This window comes from Caloenas nicobarica, chromosome 1, assembly GCF_036013445.1.
Source record: "Caloenas nicobarica isolate bCalNic1 chromosome 1, bCalNic1.hap1, whole genome shotgun sequence".
Lineage (NCBI taxonomy): Eukaryota > Metazoa > Chordata > Aves > Columbiformes > Columbidae > Caloenas > Caloenas nicobarica.
Window position 1 is genome coordinate 206,405,858 of NC_088245.1, and position 20,386 is coordinate 206,426,243.

The following is a 20,386-nucleotide window of genomic DNA, read 5'->3' on the forward strand; positions in this document are numbered from 1 at the left end:
ATGGATCGCAGTGAAAATACTGAGAAAAAATTTCCAGATGAAGATCTCTCATTTCAGAAAAAAGGGAAAATGTCCTATTAAAATGAAATTACGTTTTGAAGTGTTTGATGTTTTATTCCATTATTTCATGACAGAACAGCAGTAACAATATGTAATTGTGATAGGCAGTGGAATGCTATGACATGGCTTCACTTGATACCATGTGTCATGAGTTAATTCACAAATAATGAAAGGCATATAGAGATTTAGAATTTTTTTAAAATGTTACTTTGGCACTTTGTGCAAAACTTGGGAGGCATTGATTTTCATTTGAAGCTTCCATGAATAAAATAATTACAAAAGTGGAATTTGCTCATAAAGAAAAAAAGATTCTACATTTTTCAGCCATCTCTTTTTCGCAGGAGGTAGTATTCAAGGTGTCACACGAAAACTGAACTGCATGAAGAAGAAACCCAACTATTTAATTTCCAGTCAGCTAATCCACTTCTGATCTCACCTGCTGCTTATAAATGAGGCTGACTTTCTGTTGTCTTCTTGTGTCCATGTAGTGTTTAGTGAAGTCAACAGTATTTCCCAGTTAGAGCCACTATTCAAAAAGTCCGATTTAAAATAATTGCTTTCACTTCAAGAAGAAACGTGCAAACTGCTTTTAACATGTTGCTTTTGAGTCAAAGCAGAAACTAGCTTGTCCCAGGGTGAGAGGGGCTCAGCCTCAGAGCATGTTGTTTTATTGGACAATATTGATCATTGCTGTTTATCACTGTTGTGGTTACTCTTCAGTTATGTAAGTTCGGTCTCTATAGAAGCTTTTTCTATTAGTCAAACACAGATTCAGCCTGTGTTGTTGGTGTCTGCTCATAGTGATGCTGATATAATACCTACCCCTTCAAAGGGTAAAAAGATTTTGTCTTCATTCTAGTACACCCAAGCATGGAAGAGCATAAAATTTTGCCCAGAAGTAGTTCTTCGATGTGATTTATTCTTCTAAGTTATCACAGTTGTTTTCCATTAGAGAACTAAAACTGAGGAGTAAATCTCATATTGGTGTGATTCAGAAGCCACTTCATTACAGTCAGTGGCTTGGTTCTGGTCATCTTTTGTAAATTTAGAGTAACCCCAGTAAAGTTAAGGAACTTACTTTGGATTTACTTTGGATCTAAAAGAGATTAGAATATGACCTTAGGTGTATTCACACAAACTTGTGTAAACAACTAAAGAAGGATTCAAAAGTTTTTGCTTAGAAAAAGAAGTAAATGTTAGGAACTATAGAGTGTTAACAGGTTTGTAAGAATGCCATTGCACAGTAAAGCTACTTTAAAAACTTTCCATCGTATTTTCCAACATTACTCATGTATTCTTGGCTTTGCATTGCAGGGCACTGTCTTGTTAGCTAAATAAATTAGTTGACAGAAACATCTGTGTTCCTGTGGTATAAAGATGAGTGTAGAAATAATTCAGGTTAAAAAATAAAATATCCTCAAGGAAAAAAAAAAGAAAAGAAAAAAGATGTCTCAGAATAACACTATGGATGATGGAATAAGCTCTATCTCCATAGTAATATCAATAAATGCCTACTGAACTATATCTGGCTCACATTTAGACAGACTCATCACCAAAAAAGCCACTTATCATGGAATGCTGTGGCCGCAGTTTCACTCTAGTGATCTCTGGCTCTAATGAAATGTTCTTATGGAAAGAAAGGTAACATCACCCTGTTGACCTTTACTCTCCTCCATACAAGGTCCTGCATGCTGTAGATCTCCGTTAGCTAGGTTATAAAAGTTAGACAACAGTATAGCATATGGTAATTGCCCGAGGAGTTGGGCTATGAGCAAACATGGTAGCTTTCTTAACAGGATTTCCCCTAAAGATGATCTAATATTAGGCGGGTGGTCGGTTTTCTATGTTTGATTGTGTTTGTTTGTATTTTGGTTTTGTTTGTTTGTTGGGTTTTGTTTGTTTGTTTTTTGTTTTGTTTTGTGTCTATAGAGCTTCTAAGGAGGGAACATTCATTGCCTCAGTCTTACCCTAATGAGCTTTTCCTCACTGTTCTACAGATCGCCAGGATCCCTCTACATGGATCCTAGGACTTGTAAAGGTCCACCTTCACTTCCAGGAGAAAAGGAACTGCTCAGTCTCTTTTCTTACCTTTTAGAATCACATAAGAAGGATCCTACGGATGCTCTGAAAGGGCTGCGGTGCATGTCAGGGAGGGCACATCTGGATGGACTGATGAAACAGACATGCTCTGCCCCTGTGTTGAGCTAACTGAATGTGTCCAGAAGCCATGCAGCACTATGACCAAGATAATATATGCAGTTTCTGTAGCTACCTAAAATGTATGGCTTCTGAATAATATCTGACTTGCTTATATCCTCAAGAACATCTAATTTTTTCCCCAGTCTATTGGAAGAACTATCTAAACCACATGAAGTCCATTAGAATCTATTGGTGGCAAACATGACATGCCTTATGTGGCATTTGTAGGGCTCCAAATGACCACAGTGATGGGCTGAATCTTCATAACCTCAGTTGGGTGCAAGATGAACAGTCTTGAGCTTCTGAAGAGTTGTTATGGAGAACAAAAGAACTCACTTGGAGCAAAATTTGATCCAGAAGAGCTACTTTCAGATGCAGTTACACTGCTGTTATTCAGATTAAAGCTTGACCCTCTTCAAGTGTGATTGGCAGATGACACTATGATATTAAGAAACACCAGCTGTGACTGTGCTTGCTAGCCATGAAATTAATGTGACAAAGAGACAGCAATATAGACTTTGATTTTGAACAAAACCAGGACAGTTAATCAGACAAAAACTGATTCTGACTTTAGAGTTAAAATAACTTCTTCCAGGCTCTTTGAGAACCACAGGTACCTTCCTGATCATTGTGAAATTATGTTGAATATCTATGTTGTCGCTTTTTTTTCAAATAGCTACTGTTTTTTTCAGTAGGAAAATGTATCCATTTCTATCAAATAGTTATACTTGATCTATGACTCTGTGTAGCTGTCGATTTAGACCAAGCATTGACAAAAAGTGGGTTTTGCCCTTTCTCTGCAAGTACTCAGTGAATTATTGTTACTTAATGAGCAGTCATGATACTGAAATCTAGGTTTTATAAATGAGCGGTTCGCTTTGACTCTGCTTCGCAGTAAACCCATATGTGACTGTATACTTTCCTCAGACTGTGCTTTTGCTTTTGTTCACAATACAAGCCATGTGATGGTAGACCCTTATTATTTCATGACTTGTTTACTTCTGTTCCCTTTTATCTACTCTTCCAATTCCACCCTTTGCATCTATTCAATTACTCTACGGAGAAAAATGTGAGCAAACTTCTACTCAGTTAAGTCACTTTTTTCTTTCCCATACTTCATGTGTTTCCTGTTTTCGAAGGTAGAAAGCACATCTGCGTCCAGAGCTGGAGTCATAGAATCATAGAGTAGTTTGGCTTGGAAGAGACCTTCAAAGCTCATCCAATCCAACCCCTGCCATGAGCAGGGACATCTTCACCAGATCAGGTTGCTTAGAGCCCCGTCCAGCCTGGGCTGGGATGTCTCCAGGGATGGAGCATCCCCTGCCTCTCTGGGCCAATGTCTCAAGTCAGTTAATGCCTGGATTCTTTATTGGCTTCAGCAGAGAAATTCCACTTTTTTTTTTTTTTCCCCCAGTGAAAGCTTTATGGCATTCCACACTGCATTAAGAGGAACACTGAGCATATTAACAGCTTTAGTTTCTTATCCTCACACCAATTCCTGTGTCACATTTTTTTGGCCCTTGCGAAGTTCCATGCAAGCAAAAAATCTTGGAGGACATCAATAAAAGTACATCCCGTTTGATTCAGTTGTTACATGTTACTGCAACAATATTTATTGCTACATACATAATGTGCTATCCTTGTTTATTAGCAATTCAATAATATTCAAAAGAGACTGGGTAGACAGATAATTAATAATAACTATTCCTTTTAGCAAAGAACTCTTGCTTATTACCAAATTCAGAAGATTCAAAACAGGTCGGATAGCTAGGTAATTAATGTAAATAACAAAATCCTTTTGGAAAAGATACTAAGGGTCACTTTTGAGGTATAACTTAATCCCTGCTCTTTAGATTTTGGGGAGAAGACTGCTATTGAGTTCACAGTAGGCCTGTCGACATAATGTGCCATCTGGCAGCATTCTCTTTCTCTTTTACTGTCTATCCTGGCCTCTGGGAGACAGTGGATTCCAGGGCAAACCTGTAACCCACAGGGATGTGGTCACAATCATGTTTGAGTAGATTATTAGATGACCTCTTTTTTATGCAGTGCTACATTTATTTGCTGTGCCTGGCACTGACTATAGCAGCAAACAAAATGTCTCCTAATAAATGGATTTATGGTCTGATCTATTCTACAGTTTCTATTTTCTTATAAAATGCCTTTAATGTGGTTCTTTCTGTCTGTTGCTTTTCCAGGAGAAAGCATAACTTTTTTTTTTTCTCCAGTGGTGTTTGGTGAGATTAGCTCAAACTGCCCAGAACTGAAGGATTCTAACCCCAGAGAGGATCAGTTTACAGATGGAAATAGCATAATAGAATAAAACATATTACCTTCCAAAGTATTTCGAAAACTGTAATTCGCCATTTTATCCATGGGTTCAGATTCATACTGAGTCAGTGACAGGCAAAATTCAACTTCAGCCGAAGATGGGAGCCTTGGGGTCCTTGATTTATCATTGTTCCCAGGATTTCGCAGTATAGGCCCTTCGCTTGTGGCATTGCATAAAGTCTGTTGGCTGTTGTACTCTTCAGATCGAGTACAAATTACCTGTATAAAACACTTTCTGTTAGCAGAGTCACAGTTGTTAACAAAAGAGGTACTTCAATTATTTTTTTTTTAAAGGGTCAAAGAAAATGTACAATGTAATATGTTTGTTGCAAAACCATACATTAATTTTAAAATTTTCTATGTGTGATTTTAATATAAACTGGGTTATTTTGTAGAAGACACCTCTCTGCCACAGTACATATTTTGAAATGGTACACTAGTCTGTACCTGAAACTACCCATGTCGACTAAAGCATCAGTTCTCATTTATGTCCTTGAAAACTCACTGACACTAAATTCAGTGTCACCTACCAATGCAGCAGGACACAAATGGAGTTAAATCTGCTGCTACAGTTGCTAAATGGAGGTTTTTCAGCTTCAGCAGACTGCTGAACAAAGCCATAATCACAGATTTTTCTTGCCACACAGTAAAAGGGGGAATTGTTGACTTGGAATATGAAAAAAAAATCTTTTATTCTGAAAATATCTGTCTGTGCTTTGTCATACTAAATGGGCATTTAGTTTAGGCATGTCTTGAGGATGCTACCTGTACAAAATGGGAAATGGCACTGCTTTACTTCAGAGGAATGTTGTGGGGATGAACATATACCACAAGCTGAGATACCATAGTGAAACATATTGAGAAAGGACCTTAAACAGACAGATGGATGCAGATATTAAATACTGTCAGAAACCAGCATCATTTATATAAATATTTTGGACTCACAGGCAAAGTCCAGCTACCATGGTATAACAGGTCATTACTTGTCAGATGAGCTATAGAAGCTGCCAGTCCAGTTTGAGATTCCTGAAAGAGCAAGGTAGTTCAAGCTAATTTTGGCTGAGTCAAACTCCTTCACATTTGCCATGGGTTAAAAGTGCCCACATAGACTGTGTCACTAAGGTGCTGTTCAGTATCTTTTTAAGCCACAATAACTTATTTGTTGCCTAAAGACGTGGGTGCTTTGATAATGATGAGCTTCTATAGCAGGTCTCACTGAATCCCGTGCTTGGCCAGAGAAGTGATCAGAATGAGAGCGAGAATTTTTTTTCATATTCTGATACAGTAAACCTACAGGGAGTTAGTACAAGCACCAAATCGTATTTCTACTTTATGTTCAGGAACCTGCCTGACATGTAGTCAGGATAGAGGATGGAGAGAAATATAATGGCACAATGACCAGTAGGTCAGAGTAGGGGGTTTGGTGGGTGTGTATAGTGGTACAGCTGATGGATCTACGAAAACAAGACAGAGCAAAAGTGGCTCAAAACTTCCAGGAGTTGTTTTGTGTCTCTTTCAGGTGAGGCTGAGGCTCTGAATCTAAACTGCTTATTGTTGTGGTGGTGGGTTTTTTTGTTGTTTTGTTGTTAGTGGTGGTGGGTTTTTTGTTTGTTTATTTGGTTGGTTGGGGGTTTTTTTGTTCATTTCTTTGTTTTTTTTCTGAAAAAAACACCAAAAGAGATAAAACTCCAAGCCATCAGAGGGCCGTTCAAAATACACTGTGGCTAGCAGGTAATCAACATGGTTAATGAGAACATCATGTAGAGAAAGAACAGGTCTCATTATTGTGTGAGGCACCACAAAAGAAAACACTGATAATGTCGATTCAGATAACACTGAAATCTGCAGATTTCTTTCATCCTGGAGTTGTGTTTGTATTTCATTTGTATTTGTGTAGAGAAGGAACAGGTCTCATTATTGTGTGAGGCATCACAGAAGAAAACACTGATAACACTGATTCAGATAACACTGAAACCTCCAGATTTCTTTCATCCTGGAGACATACTTGTATTTCATGGACCGAAACGATGAACAACAAGGTGAGTGAAAACAAGCATCTCTGCTGCGAATAGGATGGAAGAACATTGAATTCTATCTAATGAAGGGAGTGTGAAATTCATTTCACCAGCACTTGCTGTGTACAAATTGCCAGACTGAAGCCACACTTTAGGACAACCTCTGCAGTCAATAGAGAGAGAGGTATCTCCTGAGTGTAATTCAGCCCTCCTAAGCCAGTAGGTGAGATGTACTTACCTCTAGGGGTGCCTAACTCTCTCCATTGACTTAGTTAATGAAAGAAAATTTGTAAAAAAATCAATGCAGAAACTGTCTAAGACTGCAGTTAGCAAGGGAAACAAAATTAGGAGTGTTCAACTTAATACTCTGCTTCTGCATTAGGATGGAATGAATCGCACCCTGGAGGCACGGATGTGCCTCTGAAGTGCCTAAAGACAGAGACAAAGGCAAGTTACTTTGCTGCCTAACTAACTTTTGAACGAGTGGAAGGAGATGAGATGAATCCTTTTCTAAGTGATTTGACCATAAATTCACAGAAAATGTGTGACAGAGCTGGTGATATAACCTAGATTTCTTAAGAATCCGGAGTTCTTCAGTGATAAATTTCCTATTAATATGAGTCTCATGAATAAATTATTCTTTTGTTTTGAGGAGATAAGAAAGCTTGTCAGAGAAATTTATCCTTAGAGACTGTTCTATTAATTGCAATCTGCCCTAGTCTATTAAACTACCAAGGTGCCCTTGGAGGCTGGAGGTAGTTGTCCAGCAGAGAGTTTCATGTGCACTTCCCCCAGAAACTCACTGAGTGGGTCAGGATTGTGCCTCTGAGAAGGACCAAGGTCAGGACTGTGCCTCTAAGAAGTTGCTTTTAAGAATCCTCGTTGAGATGGGAGAGGTAGTGACAGGGATAGACCTACAGGTTTAAACACAGAGGGTAGCTGCAGTGCTGTTTTTATGATTGTTTTGTGTTAGTGAGAGAGTTTATTCCCATTAGAAGGAAAAAGGGGGATGATTCAGGCTGAGGGAGATGCTTTAGTAATTTATTTGCCTAAAAATGCAGTCCTATGACCCTAGAAGTGCATTAGAGAAGAAGACCCGTTTCTCAGTTGGCACTTGGCTCGGAAAATACATACATGTGGATTTTCTGTTTAGCTGTGTTTCCTATGAACCTTCTCTAGGTCCATATCTTCTTTTGGTTTCCCTGCTTTGCCCTCTCTTATATTTTCATCCTCTCCACATTGCCCTGGGGAGATAGCCCTGCTGAGTCCTAAAGATGAAGCATGTGCTGCCTTCAAGGCTGGCTTTTCAGATATCCAGACAGGGAGTCTTCAAGCATGAGCTCCAATATATCTAAATAAAGAAACATTTCCCCTTTGCTATGTGTATCTATTTCAGTGGGATTCAATACAACTATTAATGTTGTAAGACTTATAAATGGTTAGAGTGCTATTTGTTTTTTCCAGTTATGTCTCAGTGTAGCACTCATTTACTGTCTGACTAACAGAATTCATCTTAAAAAGAAGCCAGATGGTATCTGGTAACTCATGGTCAAGACATGCCAGCATAAGGTGCAGGGATGAAAATGCTACCTGTGACCTTCTGCTACTATTTGTTCTGAGTTAAAAATTAAAGTCTGGCTATAAAATTAGCCAAGATGCTTTTCCAAAAAGGTGTAACTTAGGTAATATAAATTATGGGTCTATCCTGAAACTATAATTTGCTGTTTTATCAGTCATGTGATGTGTAAGTGGTAACAGAACATAGGTCAGTTAAATGATTCTTTTTGGATGTAATCTGCATAAAACACACCCAAAATAGGTCACATCATTGCCTTCTTTTCATTAAACAGGAGGACTTTCTACTAGGAGCATGCTGTTTCAACACATGATTTTTTGTTTTCTTTTCAGAACAGTCCCTGGACAAAGCTTCATATTCAAACTGCACCCAATGCCTGCTTTCCTGCATCTGTAAATTCACTGGCTCCAGGGAAACTGTCAGGAAGATACTCCGAGGAAAAGCTTATGTAAGTATTAATGTTAGCAGAGCAACTGCCAGTAGATGGCAGTCCAGAATACACAGCATCGCTCCTGGACCCTGTAGCACCCAGCAAAAAATGAATCCCTGCGGGCACTGCAGTTGAGATATTTCGTACTGCTCTTTGTATCATTTCTTAGAAAACAGACTGTAAGTGTGCAGAAGCGTTGCTGCTGTCTCACACCTTTTCACAAATGGAAAAGCCTTTTGTCTTTTAGTTTGCAACTGCTTGCACAGACCAGCCCCTGTGCCTAAATAAAGTGAATTGCATTACCAGAGTCTTCGGTCATTTGTCTGCTATTTTAAAATGCAAAGCTTTGGGGGTTTTGGTGACAAATCCTTTGTAATTTCTTTGGTCTTATTAAATCTGTACTCACAGGGGCATGCAAAAGAGGTAATATATACCTAAACACTTGGAAAGAGGTGCTTTTGTATGCTATTGAAATAGCTGCTCACCAGCAAAGTGATCTGAAGTTCCTCAGTTTGCTGGGGAAGTACAGCCATTCAAAGAGGTAATCCTCACCTCTGCTCCTTTTAGACCTGGTCTCTTGCTCTGCTCCTCTTCTGACCTCACTGAGCAGGAGCCCACCTCCATCCAGAACCAATATCAGCACGTTTTCATAGCGTTATTCTCCAGGTTAAAATAGCCTAAAAGAACCACTTCAGACGACAGCCAGGGAAACCACATGCCTTGCTTCTCTGTGTTGCCCATGCCAGCTCTCCCAAGGGGGTCATGTGGGAACTTCCTGGCTCCTTGACACATCCCCCTGTCTCCGTTTGTTCTACGTGAAGTCCAGACTCCTGAACTGGAGCCTTGGGTCCCACTATGCGGCCAAAAGAGATTTTGCACTGATTCATTGCCTTTCTCTGTCTTTCTCCAATTATTCTCACACCCTTGCTTGGGAACAGCATTAAAGTGCAGCCCTCACACTAGATTTTAAAACATTTGGCAATTGTAAAGAGCTTTAATTTTTTCTTTTTTTTGGCTGCATTGGGGCTTGGCATAATCTAATCCTAATTAAGTGGCATCCAGAAAGCGTTTACTCACCAAAATGAGAAAATTGAAGGAAATCCCCAAATAACCCACAACAGAACAAACCGTACTTTGGGAGCTTTCTTTTATAGGCAGAATTTAAAAGGTGCTCTATCTACAGCAGACCAAAAAGTTTTTAAGAGGTTGTGTATATTTATACCTGATTCTTCATGTATTCCTGAATATTAGCAGGAAAGGTAAAATAGGCAGAAGACTGAATAAAAAGAAGAAAATTTGGAAAGCAAAGCTTCAAAGAAATTCTGAGAAACATCTTTGAGCAAGAATAAGGTCATTAATTATCTTTCTGTGTATGCATTAACTGGAGGAGCTGTGAAACTCAAGCTAAAAGCAAATGAGACAAACATGAAGTGACAGCACTGAAACAAACCCAGAGCCTTCAAGGTATTTTCTCAGCCTTCAGTAAAAGCTGACTGAGTTTCGTCTCTTTGCTCAGAGGCAGCCCAGAACTGGAAGTAACATACACCCCATTCAGGACCTTAAAATGGTGCTGGAATGGAGTAGGAAACTCTGTTACCAATTACTGCTGAAATATTCCTGCTCTCGGGCTGTCTCTATGCTGTTGTATTGTTAGTGTTGCTGTCTCCATGTCTACCGCAAATTCACTAAGACACATCTCTCTACAGACAGGCTTCCTTTTCTGGTGAATTATTAACAAAATCCAATTTTTAGTGAAATTCCTTAGCTATTAATTTATACACCTCTGAAGATGCTTATCTTTTACACTGCATGACTCTGAGAAAGCAGGGCTATATACTAGAGAACAGCCCAGCAACATCTCTGCTGTCACCCACTCGTGATCCTGTGGAAGAAGGGGTATCACTTTGAGGTTACAGTGACACAAAGAGGCTGAGGATACCGGAGTGGCTGCTCCTGCTGTGCACAGATCCTGATTCCCTCAGGCTGTGGTACTGAGATGTGGCATAGGGAAAATCATCTCTGTAATAGGACATGTTTAAAATTTATAATCCATGTAAGCATATCATTAGGAGACTAGTCTTGATAGACTCCAATTTTACAGTTACCATTTGGGCTACTGTTGTTTTTGTTTGTTCGTTTGTTTCAATTTATCAGCCTGTAGCTGGCACCAAAATCTATTAAGTTGCAATGTAAAATAAAGTAATTGAGTTCACGAGATACGCAGACATCCACAAGCAGATGCATGTAAGTCTTTGACTGATTTAAGAATCAGAACTGTTGGCTTATGGTGTTTGTATTTTTGAAAATTTCTTGCAGTGTTTAAAGGTGCACAGAAAATACTGTTCCAAATGGTCTCAGACTATCCAGCTAACAATACAGCTCCCTGATAAACTGTGCTTAGAATCAAATGTGTCTGAATAGCTAAATTTTATATTTGTTATGAAGTCATATTTTCAGGTAATGATTCTAAAGTACCGTCATTATTAGTTCAGGAGCATTATATCCGTTTTCTATTTGTGTAACTTGTTTCTCCTTTTCAGTAGCTTTGCACTTGTGTAAGTGACACAGAGTGAACTGCTGAGGGAAATTCTTGATGCTTGCAACAAAGAATTGGCTGCAGGCTTACACCAGCACATCTGAGAGCAGATAGCTCTCCACGTTATGCAATTACTTCTCTCAAGTCACTCTTCTTTTAGGAGAGACAAAATACAGGGGACTAAAGTTGGTGGTATAGCCTGCTTGCCACAATTACAAGACTAAAACAGCACTTACATTCTGCTGCTTTATTTTCTTCATCGTCTGCCTAGCACACTGTGGGGATCTCCAAATTCTAATGTTAACTACCAGCATAAAGATTCTGCTTTCATTTGCAGAAGGCTTTTTATGCATTTGTAACTCCACTGACTTCAGTTATTTCTCCAAATTAGTTCTGGTGTGGAGGAGAGCAGAATTTCACCTAAGTGAGGCATGATAATAATTTTTTTAGCAAATCCATTGTCTTGAATAATTATAGAAATGGGCACTAAAATAAAAAACTCTCAAAATGTCATGGAAGATCTCCATTTCCCATATAGCTTGTTGTTAAGTCAATATAGAATTACAAAAATTGGTTAAGTATTAGTAGGTTTCATGCAGTCCTAATTCTGAATGTAATGCTTGAATCATAGCAAACAAGTAACTGAAAACATGAGAAAATCCTTCCCACCTACCCTAAAACATGAGCCAAGCAAACAAATAAAAACACTAAAGATTCCTGATAACCTTGCTGGCAAAACCAGAGGCAGGAATCAGAAGTTTCACTTAGATAATAAAGATGGGAAAAATGTGGACAGATAATTCACTCAGCTAAGTGATGACAGCAGCATGTTGTAGAAAAAGTAAGGCAAAAGCAAGAATTTCAGCATGTATTCATGGATATCCATGTTGCCATGGCAACTTCTCAATGGAATAAAGTATTTTCTCCTTTCTTTAGGGATTAAAAAAAAAAAAAAAAAAGAAAAAAAGAGAGAGATGCTGTTCTGCAAATAGGCACTTTTTTCCCCCTTTTTTTTTTTTAAATGTATCTATAACTGTTTATTAACATAGCAGGCTTTGGAAAGAGAATTAAACTTCTAAATAGGACACCGTATTATGGAATATTATTCAAAAGGTCTCTCTCACCCTCTTTTTATTTTGAGTGTTTATTAAAAGCCTAAATTCCTTCACATTTCTGGATCCTTTTTTTTTTTTTTTCTTGCTGTTTAGCTACAGGGCTTGGATAATCAGCATATTCTACAGCAGATCTGTGGCTGTTTTCCGGTTCCAGATAAGGCTATTTTTGTTCCCTTTTGATTTTCTGGAGTGAGATTCTGAATTCTTACTTTGTGCTACTTGAAGGAACTGTATTTACTGTTATTCCATCATGAGCCACTGTTTAAATTTGGATTCAAGGCTAATAAGGAAATATCAATTTGTATTGTACCTTCATCCTAAACCACTGACTGAAAATGCAGATCTGTTCAATCTTTCATTCTTTGTCTAGATAAGACAGCAGAGATATACATAGATAGAAGGTGTTAAAGTGGAATAATACCTTTGAAGATAAAGTTATTTTGGAAATTTTGATGAGTATGTAAAATGTCCAGAAGCAGCTGAAAAATATAAGTGATAAGGACCCATTTGCAGAAATTACTTGGAAAACTTCAGCATACACTGACATTCAATGTGTTCTAAATATAGCAATTTTTTTATTGTTGTTTATTGTTTTATACATAAATATCTTTTAAAACAACTTGTTTCGTTAAAAATGTATTTATTTTTAGCATATATTTGTGGGACTTGACCTTAAATGAGAAGTTATAAACCTGACTGTTTCTTAAATATATTCATTGCTACTCATAAATTTTCTGGGTACTTATTGACAGGATGGAAAAATTCTAATAATCTGCATATCATTAATAATAGCTTTGAAAAAACTGAGCTAAACATAACTATCTGACCCCTCCAGGTCTTTTAGAAAATTCTGCTAACAACTTGCTGATCCTTTTGTACTACCTGCCTCCTGCTACCTTGGTGATCTTATCCAATATACTGTATTGATAGCTCCACTTGACACGTGTAACCAGTGTAATTCTAGTCTCATTTAATCCACTTTAACGCTTGTACCATTTTCACAAAACTATTCAGCTCAGCGCAGAACAGATACAGATCCACTTCGTTCTTGTAATACAGTCTAATTAAGTTAGTAGAGTTCATCTAGATTAATACTGTTAGAAATGAGCAGAATCGTAGAAAAATGGGATGAAAATACATGTTTGTAGCAATATTTATTTTATGGCTATGCTTACACTAGTAAATTAAATGTGGTCAGGAAATTTCTTTGGCATTGAGGCCAAATGGCATGAAATAATCCACCTCTATGCCAGTAAAATTACCTTAACTTCTCAAACAGGGTGGCTGTATCCAGGCATTCTCCTGAGAATGGTCCATGAAAACTACTTGTTTGGGGGAGAACTAGTCAATGCATACAAAATGTATGCCAGAGAATCTCCTAAAATAGGCCTGACACAGTACCTGGGAATGCTTGAATTTACAGATATATACACAGCCTATATTATTCAAAGGGCACAAATCAAGACTGAACTCAATACAACCAGCCCAGTAAGCCCAGGTAGTTGCTGGTTTATAATGCCAGAATTTCACAGAGCTGCTGCAGCTTGTATCTCTTTCACTTTCCATCAAACCACTGAAACTGCCCAGCCTTCATTAGGGCTGTTGCTACAGAAATATATAGAACAAAGATAGATTTACACCACCATAATCACAGACTTCAGAGCCAGAAGTGACTGCTGCTATTGTCAGGATGGAGTGTGTCTGTGGAAGCCAAGAGACCTTTGTCACTGTATTTTAGATGATGTGGTAGTAATGAGCAAGACATAAAATAAGTCTAGAAGTTCTCAGTGTTAAAACACCACAACATAATTGAGCTATATAAGACCATGCCAACTATGTAAATATGTAAATTTACTTTGGTTTACGGCTAATTTGCAGTGCTTTTAATTGGCAGGAATAGCTACTGAGTTTACTTCTTGGTTCCTTTGAGTGACAGAGATTGTTTCTTATATTTCTTTTGAAATACTAATGTGAATTACACATCTGGTTCTTCTGTGCTCTAAAGATTTATTTTATTTGTTTATTTATTTTAAAGATGAAAACAGATTAGCTTAATTCAATAGTTTTTAACTCTTGAATATAGGAATGCACTGGGAGAGAAGTAACATCTGAAAAATCTTTGCTTCTATTGCCATAATTCAGTCTTGCAACGGTTGTGTGCTTGCAATTTGTGTACATAAATCTTGCTTTTTCTCACCTGACTGCTGCAGCAGACCCAAGCCTGTTTAGCCTGCTAAAGGCCATGTTTGGACACAAAGGTGTAACTTTCCTCCTTCCCACTTGACTTTAGGTTCTTAATTAAGCAGCCTAAATCCTACAGTCAGAGACAGGAGACACAGAGACAAATAGCTCTAAATGACTATCAAGTCCATACAAAATCTAGTTTTCTCTCTGGTAGTGCTTACTTTGTCTCCAGGAATGTCTAAGGAAATGCAGTATGGTTAAAAGCCCAGCTTGTGCACCTCACTTAAGTGCCTGAAGTCAGGCAGGATAATTCCCTTCCCCTTCCCCTTGGCCTGTCCTTACCTGCCATGAGGAGAAGAATGATGCTGGGCTGAGTAGATTAGGGTTGGTGGGATGTCTGCCGCCCATGTATTCATCAGTGCAGACCACACAGTCCTCTGCATCTCGCCAGTCCCAGTAGGGAATGGTGAAGTTCTCATCTCCTGTTATCTTCTGAATCTCACGTTCCCACATCAGCAGAAAGACCCGATGCCAAGGCAGAAAACCAGGGGCTTCATGGGCAAAATCGATGTCCCGCCACACATTGGACCCACCTAAGAGTGTGTCTCGAGAGGCATAATAATGCATCCACACAAAGAGATCATACACGTTGATGTTTCTGAACATGGGATTGGAGCCATTTTTCATCTGAGTATAAGTGCCAGTAGCAATAACATAGTCCTGGCTAGGAATGTTCTTTGCCAAATTAAGGTAGGCAAGAAACTTGTTTTTCTCAGCGGTGGTGAGCTGGAAGATGTTTCTTCTTGTTCTCAGTCGCCTTTCAGTGCAGTTGAGTCCTGAGAAACCAAACTTGCACTCCCCACAGTTGAATCCCATGAAGTTGCCTTCGCATTTACATGTTCGGTTGTAAAATACAGAAGGCCAGTCCTCTCTGTCATCCACTCCTGAGAAAGGGAACTGTGGTCCCAGCGGAGCCTGAGAGAGAAGGATGTTCTGGCAGGACCCTCTGTTGGAAAGCTCCCCACAAGGGGACCCATCTCCATCCCAGGGGGGACAGCACTCTTTCCTCAGCAAGTTCTGTGTGTTGGCACAGACTTTGGGGAACTGCCCGGTGGACGGCTGGAAGATGACTAGCAGAAAACCCATGGCAAAGAGCAACATTCTCACAGAGCAGCAGGAGAGCATCGACGTTATGCTTCAGTGCATGGAGCACTCTCTCTGACCCCTCTGAAGTCCTGGATGTGAAAGAAATTCCTTCCCTCCACCAGGAATCCTTCACTGCTGACTTCTGCTACAGTGCACCCTCCAATGCACCCTCATTCCTACCCTGGATGCATTTACACACAGAATACTCTTCAGGGTTAATCTGATTATCACATGTTCTGGGTGAAAAGCAAGTGACTTTTTTCCCCACCCCCTACAGGTTTCAAAATACAGGCAATTATTATAAACTTTCGTCTTCTGCCTAGCACATGATTGCTTTCCTCTGGCAATTCAAGAGGAAGTAAAATCAAAAACTGGACACAGAAACAATTGTCAGCTCTTCGAATTCTTTATTTTACAATATGCTTCATTGTAAATGGTTCTAAAAAAGACACGGAAGAGTCTGATCAATTAAATAAGAGCAGTGAACCTCACAATGAGAAAATACACAGTTTGGGGGTACAGTTTTTAAGAGGAAACAAACATAAAATATGGTCAGTTTAAGTGTGAACAAAGGATAGAACCAGAGTAAATGGTTTGGCCTGGCACTTCTATATTTCAGTGTAAGCTACCTGTCTTGGGCCAGCATACAGCAAAGTAACTTCACAAGGGAAGAGATAAACTTTTCAGAAAAAAAAATTCCTTTTTTCTCTAGAATTCATAACCCTTTGAAAATTAATGACACACTGAAATTTGCACCCAAATCTTCCCTGAATTTTTTTGGGGAATACAGGCAATCTGCCAACAGATTTTCAGAAAGCACTTCAAGCAGTCATCTCCAGACTTGAAAAACAAACCTCAGCTCCTGTTTTTCTGCTATCAGACATTTTGCAAACACCATGTTCTTTACTCAACAAGTTACTGGGCAGCCTCCAGACTACGCATCCCTTTCTTCTTATACATCAATCTGATCAGAACTAACAGAGCTCTATGGGTGGCATTTACATCCTTTGAAGTTACCCCTTGAAGCAAAGGGACAGCAGTTATTTTATAGCTGGTCAAATTGCACATGACTTATCCACAGGTTTCTTCAGCTAGCACTGTTATTAGTAAGAGTGGTTTTGTTGGTTTTATTTTTTTACTAATAGCATTGTGAATTATTTCCTTATGCTTTGGGAGAATCCCAGTGGGGTAGGAGCAACATATAGGCAGAGGAAGTGAGAACTTTGCTGTGAAATGATGCGTTTTGCTGGCATCAGCAGGTCATCACATGACTGTGCTGAGGAGCACGAGGCGCTTTAATCCTGTCGGCTTCTACGCGTCAGGTATTCCAGGAGATTATCCCCAAGTCCTGCTGCCAGGGAGCCTGTGACGGGGGAGCTTGGAGAAAAAACTGCAAAGGAAAAAGTGTTGCTTTTTCAGAAAATATTTCTAACCACAGACTGATGTTTACTATTGTTTGATTGATTCTCCTGCTTTCCATACTAGGTTTGTAAACCAGGTTTAATCATAGAAATGTTACTTGTTTGATTTTATTTTCTCTGTGTCTGGCTGTTTGGGAAACCTTTGCAATTCATTTCATTTACTGTTCCTCCCATGAAGGGTAGTTCAAAACTACACAGGGAAGCTGCAGGGATTGGGAAAGGCTTGAGGTAGACTCAGAGCGAACCAGAAAAGTCCTCAAATATATATTTAGACAGATGGTCATACACACAAATACATTCAATATTCTAATTTTATATTCAAATGAGATTTTATGTTCAACATTAAAAATATAAATCCAAGCCTTGACAGTTGTCATACGACAAGTTTCTGAAGCAGCTGGTTAACAGAAGTCTCCCCTGTGAAATGGTATGAATGAGAAACTCTGGATGAGGAGTGTGACTGAGGATCAGCACACGCCCTTCTTGACCTACTATTGAGCAGAGTCCTGTTTTGAACAACTGTCGGTGACTCAGATACTATTTGAGAAATCAACCTTTTCATGTATCAATAACCATAAGCATTAAACAAGTAAGAAAACATGTGTTCCTATTCCCATGCATGACTGTAGCGTCACCAAAACAGGAGACAGTCATTCCTTACATGCTTCATCTGGGCAAAATTCTCTTCATTAAAAGGCCTCATGGGGCTTTCCATCTCTGTTGTGCTTCAACCCAGCACTCTTTATTTCATTGTTCATCTAACAAAGCGATCATATCTGCATGAAGTTTGTGCATAAGTCAACTTTAGTCTTTTTGACTGAGAACACTTTCCCTTGCATTCTACCAATGGGTTGGCATCATCTTGCCGTGTACTCTGAGAGACCCATTTCTCACACCTGGATCCTCGCATTTGTATATAGGTCAAGACTTATTCATTTAAGGCCTGAAAATGCTAGGTGGACCATAAGATCTGCATGGCTAAGGCAAAACACTTTCTGTATCCGAGAACAGGAAAGACAGGGATTTGGTGGCCATGTGCAAATTTACTTGATTCCAGAGCATAAATGACCAATAATCACTTCACAGTTGCGTTTCATAGAGGCAACATGCAACAACAAATCATCATGGGGCTCAGTCTCATGTCCCTAAATCTCAACTCCACTCTAAAGTTTGCAACTGGATCAGTTAAAGTATTGGTTTCGGTCTGGTAGAGTAACACTGTAATGACAACATTTAAAATCAAACTTGCATTTTCATTACGAGGTCCTTAAGTGCTTTATAAAGACAGCAGTAGTTATTGGAAGGAAAAACCCCAGACACAGAGTAGTGAGATGTCTTCCTGAAGTTCACATGCTGGCTTGCTTGTGGCCTTAGGATCAGATTTTCAGCACCATGCTGCAATGCTAAACCATGTACATGACCTGCTGCTTTCCAATGTGGTTATGGAAAAAAAAAGCAACAATCCAAATAGAAAACCATGGCATTGAATAGGGGTTCATTTTACCTTGTAAAAATAACTCTTGGTCTCCTCAGATCTGACTGGGCTGATGTTCAAAAGATTATTTCTTCCTTTTTGGAAGATGTTACAGAAAATTTCAATTCTGGGATGCTGATACTGAAGCAATCAAAGTTTCAAGTAATATTAGCGGGTTTAAAAAAATTCTCGTAGCTGGATAACACCAAGAAGATAGTACCTCTCAATATCGCTTGATAGAACTCTTTAGAAATTCTGTGGGGATTTTGAGGTACAGTTACCTATGTTGAGCGGGGAAAAAAATGAAATCTGGGGTGGGAATGTGGAAAATAATGTTATTGTAATTATTTTAAAGGGAAAGTGTGAAACTATAAAGGAACAAGATCTAGATATAAAAAGTTGGTGCCACTCAGTTTCAGTGGAACAAAAAATTGTCAAGAGAAAAAGTGAAAAAAAAATACATGGTTGTTTGAGGTGGATAAGTACAAAGACCTTTTGACTAAGAGAGAGCACTGACAAATTGAAGGGAAGACAGTCTATTAACCAGCCAGGAAATGCATTCTGACAAACCAGTAGGTTCAGATTGTGCTCTCTCTGATGCTTACGTGTTACTTGCTGTTCAGCATCAGCATCCTTATGCACTGCACAAAGCATGTGGTTTCAGGTGATTTCCTGAGCTCCTGCTGAGCTCGCATTTCACGTAGCAGAAGGACAAAGCATCACTGTTTTCCCTTGCTCCATGACCCATGTGCCAGATGGAGCTATCAGACTCCTCAGCGATTTGCCAGTGAGCCAAATTTGGCTCCTAGCCTCCAGGAGAAAGAAAACAGGAGTGGATGCAGGATGTTGATACGTCATAGATACTATTTTGTGGTCAGAATGGAAAATCTGTCTCTCGATTACTAATAAAAGGGGAGGAGAAGTTCGGGAAGAGTCCTGCTTATCATTAAAAGCCATGAAGCATCTATGTATTCAAACACAGAAGAAAGAGGAAAATATTCAATTTCTATTTATAATCAACATTTTATCCTTAGGTGGAAAAAAAATCAAGTTTCTGTTTAGAAAGAATTTTACTAAGTTCGTTCTTACTAATAAAATCTTTTTACTAAGAAACAGACTAGAAGTTCCCAGAAGCTTTTTTGTCTAAGCTGAAGACCTCCACAACTTTTGGTATGATATTTAAAGATAAGGTTTAAAAACGCTTTTAGATGTACTAAAGTAGCACAGCTCCAGGCTGAAAAATGATTTTGAATGCTGTATGTAATCAACTTTTAACTCAGAAACAGCATAACTAATCTGAAGTCCACACAGCTGATGGTCTGACAGACGCAACCATGGGCATATTCAGCCATGAGTAGAATATTGAGCCCCTAACCTGAAATCCAGTGCAAGGTTCAGTTAAGCTTGGCTTGTGCAGTGGTTCAAAGCGCTCCTGTCACCCCAGCCAGCCTTAGCCCTGAACTCTTGCAGAAAGAATTCACAGGTGTAGTTGGTTTCCCAGGCTAAAGTTGTGTTCTCATGGTTATGGGTAACAATCTTTGCAATGGTGAATCAATCCCCTTCCTGATCCTAATGTAACCTGGTCCATGCACAAATCTCCAGTCCCAGCATTCTTGAATCAGTCAAAGGCCACTGCTACAGTTTTATGGGTTTTGTCCTGCCTGTAAAGAGGAGCAATACCTGTTCTAGCAAAAACATAAAGGTGTGAACAGATAATATTTGATCAGTTACAAATCCTGCTGGCACAAAGTTAGCCTATCCATTTTAACAACATTGAACCAGTGAGTTTTACTGGATCAGCGCTTATATTATGAGGCCATGTTATTTTTGACCTGATACTAGGAGCATAGAGACAGACTTAGTGCACCAGAAAACAGATATTGAAACTGGTCTAAAAAC

At 39.0% G+C, this 20,386-nt stretch overlaps 1 protein-coding gene across 1 annotated transcript in view; it reads right to left on the reverse strand.

Moving 5' to 3' along the window:
• The window catches only part of TYR (tyrosinase), a 50,664-nt gene extending 35,033 nt beyond the window's left edge, over nt 1-15,631 (reverse strand). Inside the window, exons 1-2 of the mRNA XM_065656005.1 lie at nt 14,789-15,631; nt 4,593-4,809 (exon numbers count right to left, since the gene is read on the reverse strand). Of these exons, the coding sequence (XP_065512077.1) occupies nt 4,593-4,809; nt 14,789-15,631 (1,060 nt within the window). The remainder of the gene's footprint in view (nt 1-4,592; nt 4,810-14,788) is intronic.
• Nucleotides 15,632-20,386: the final 4,755 nt, after the last annotated feature.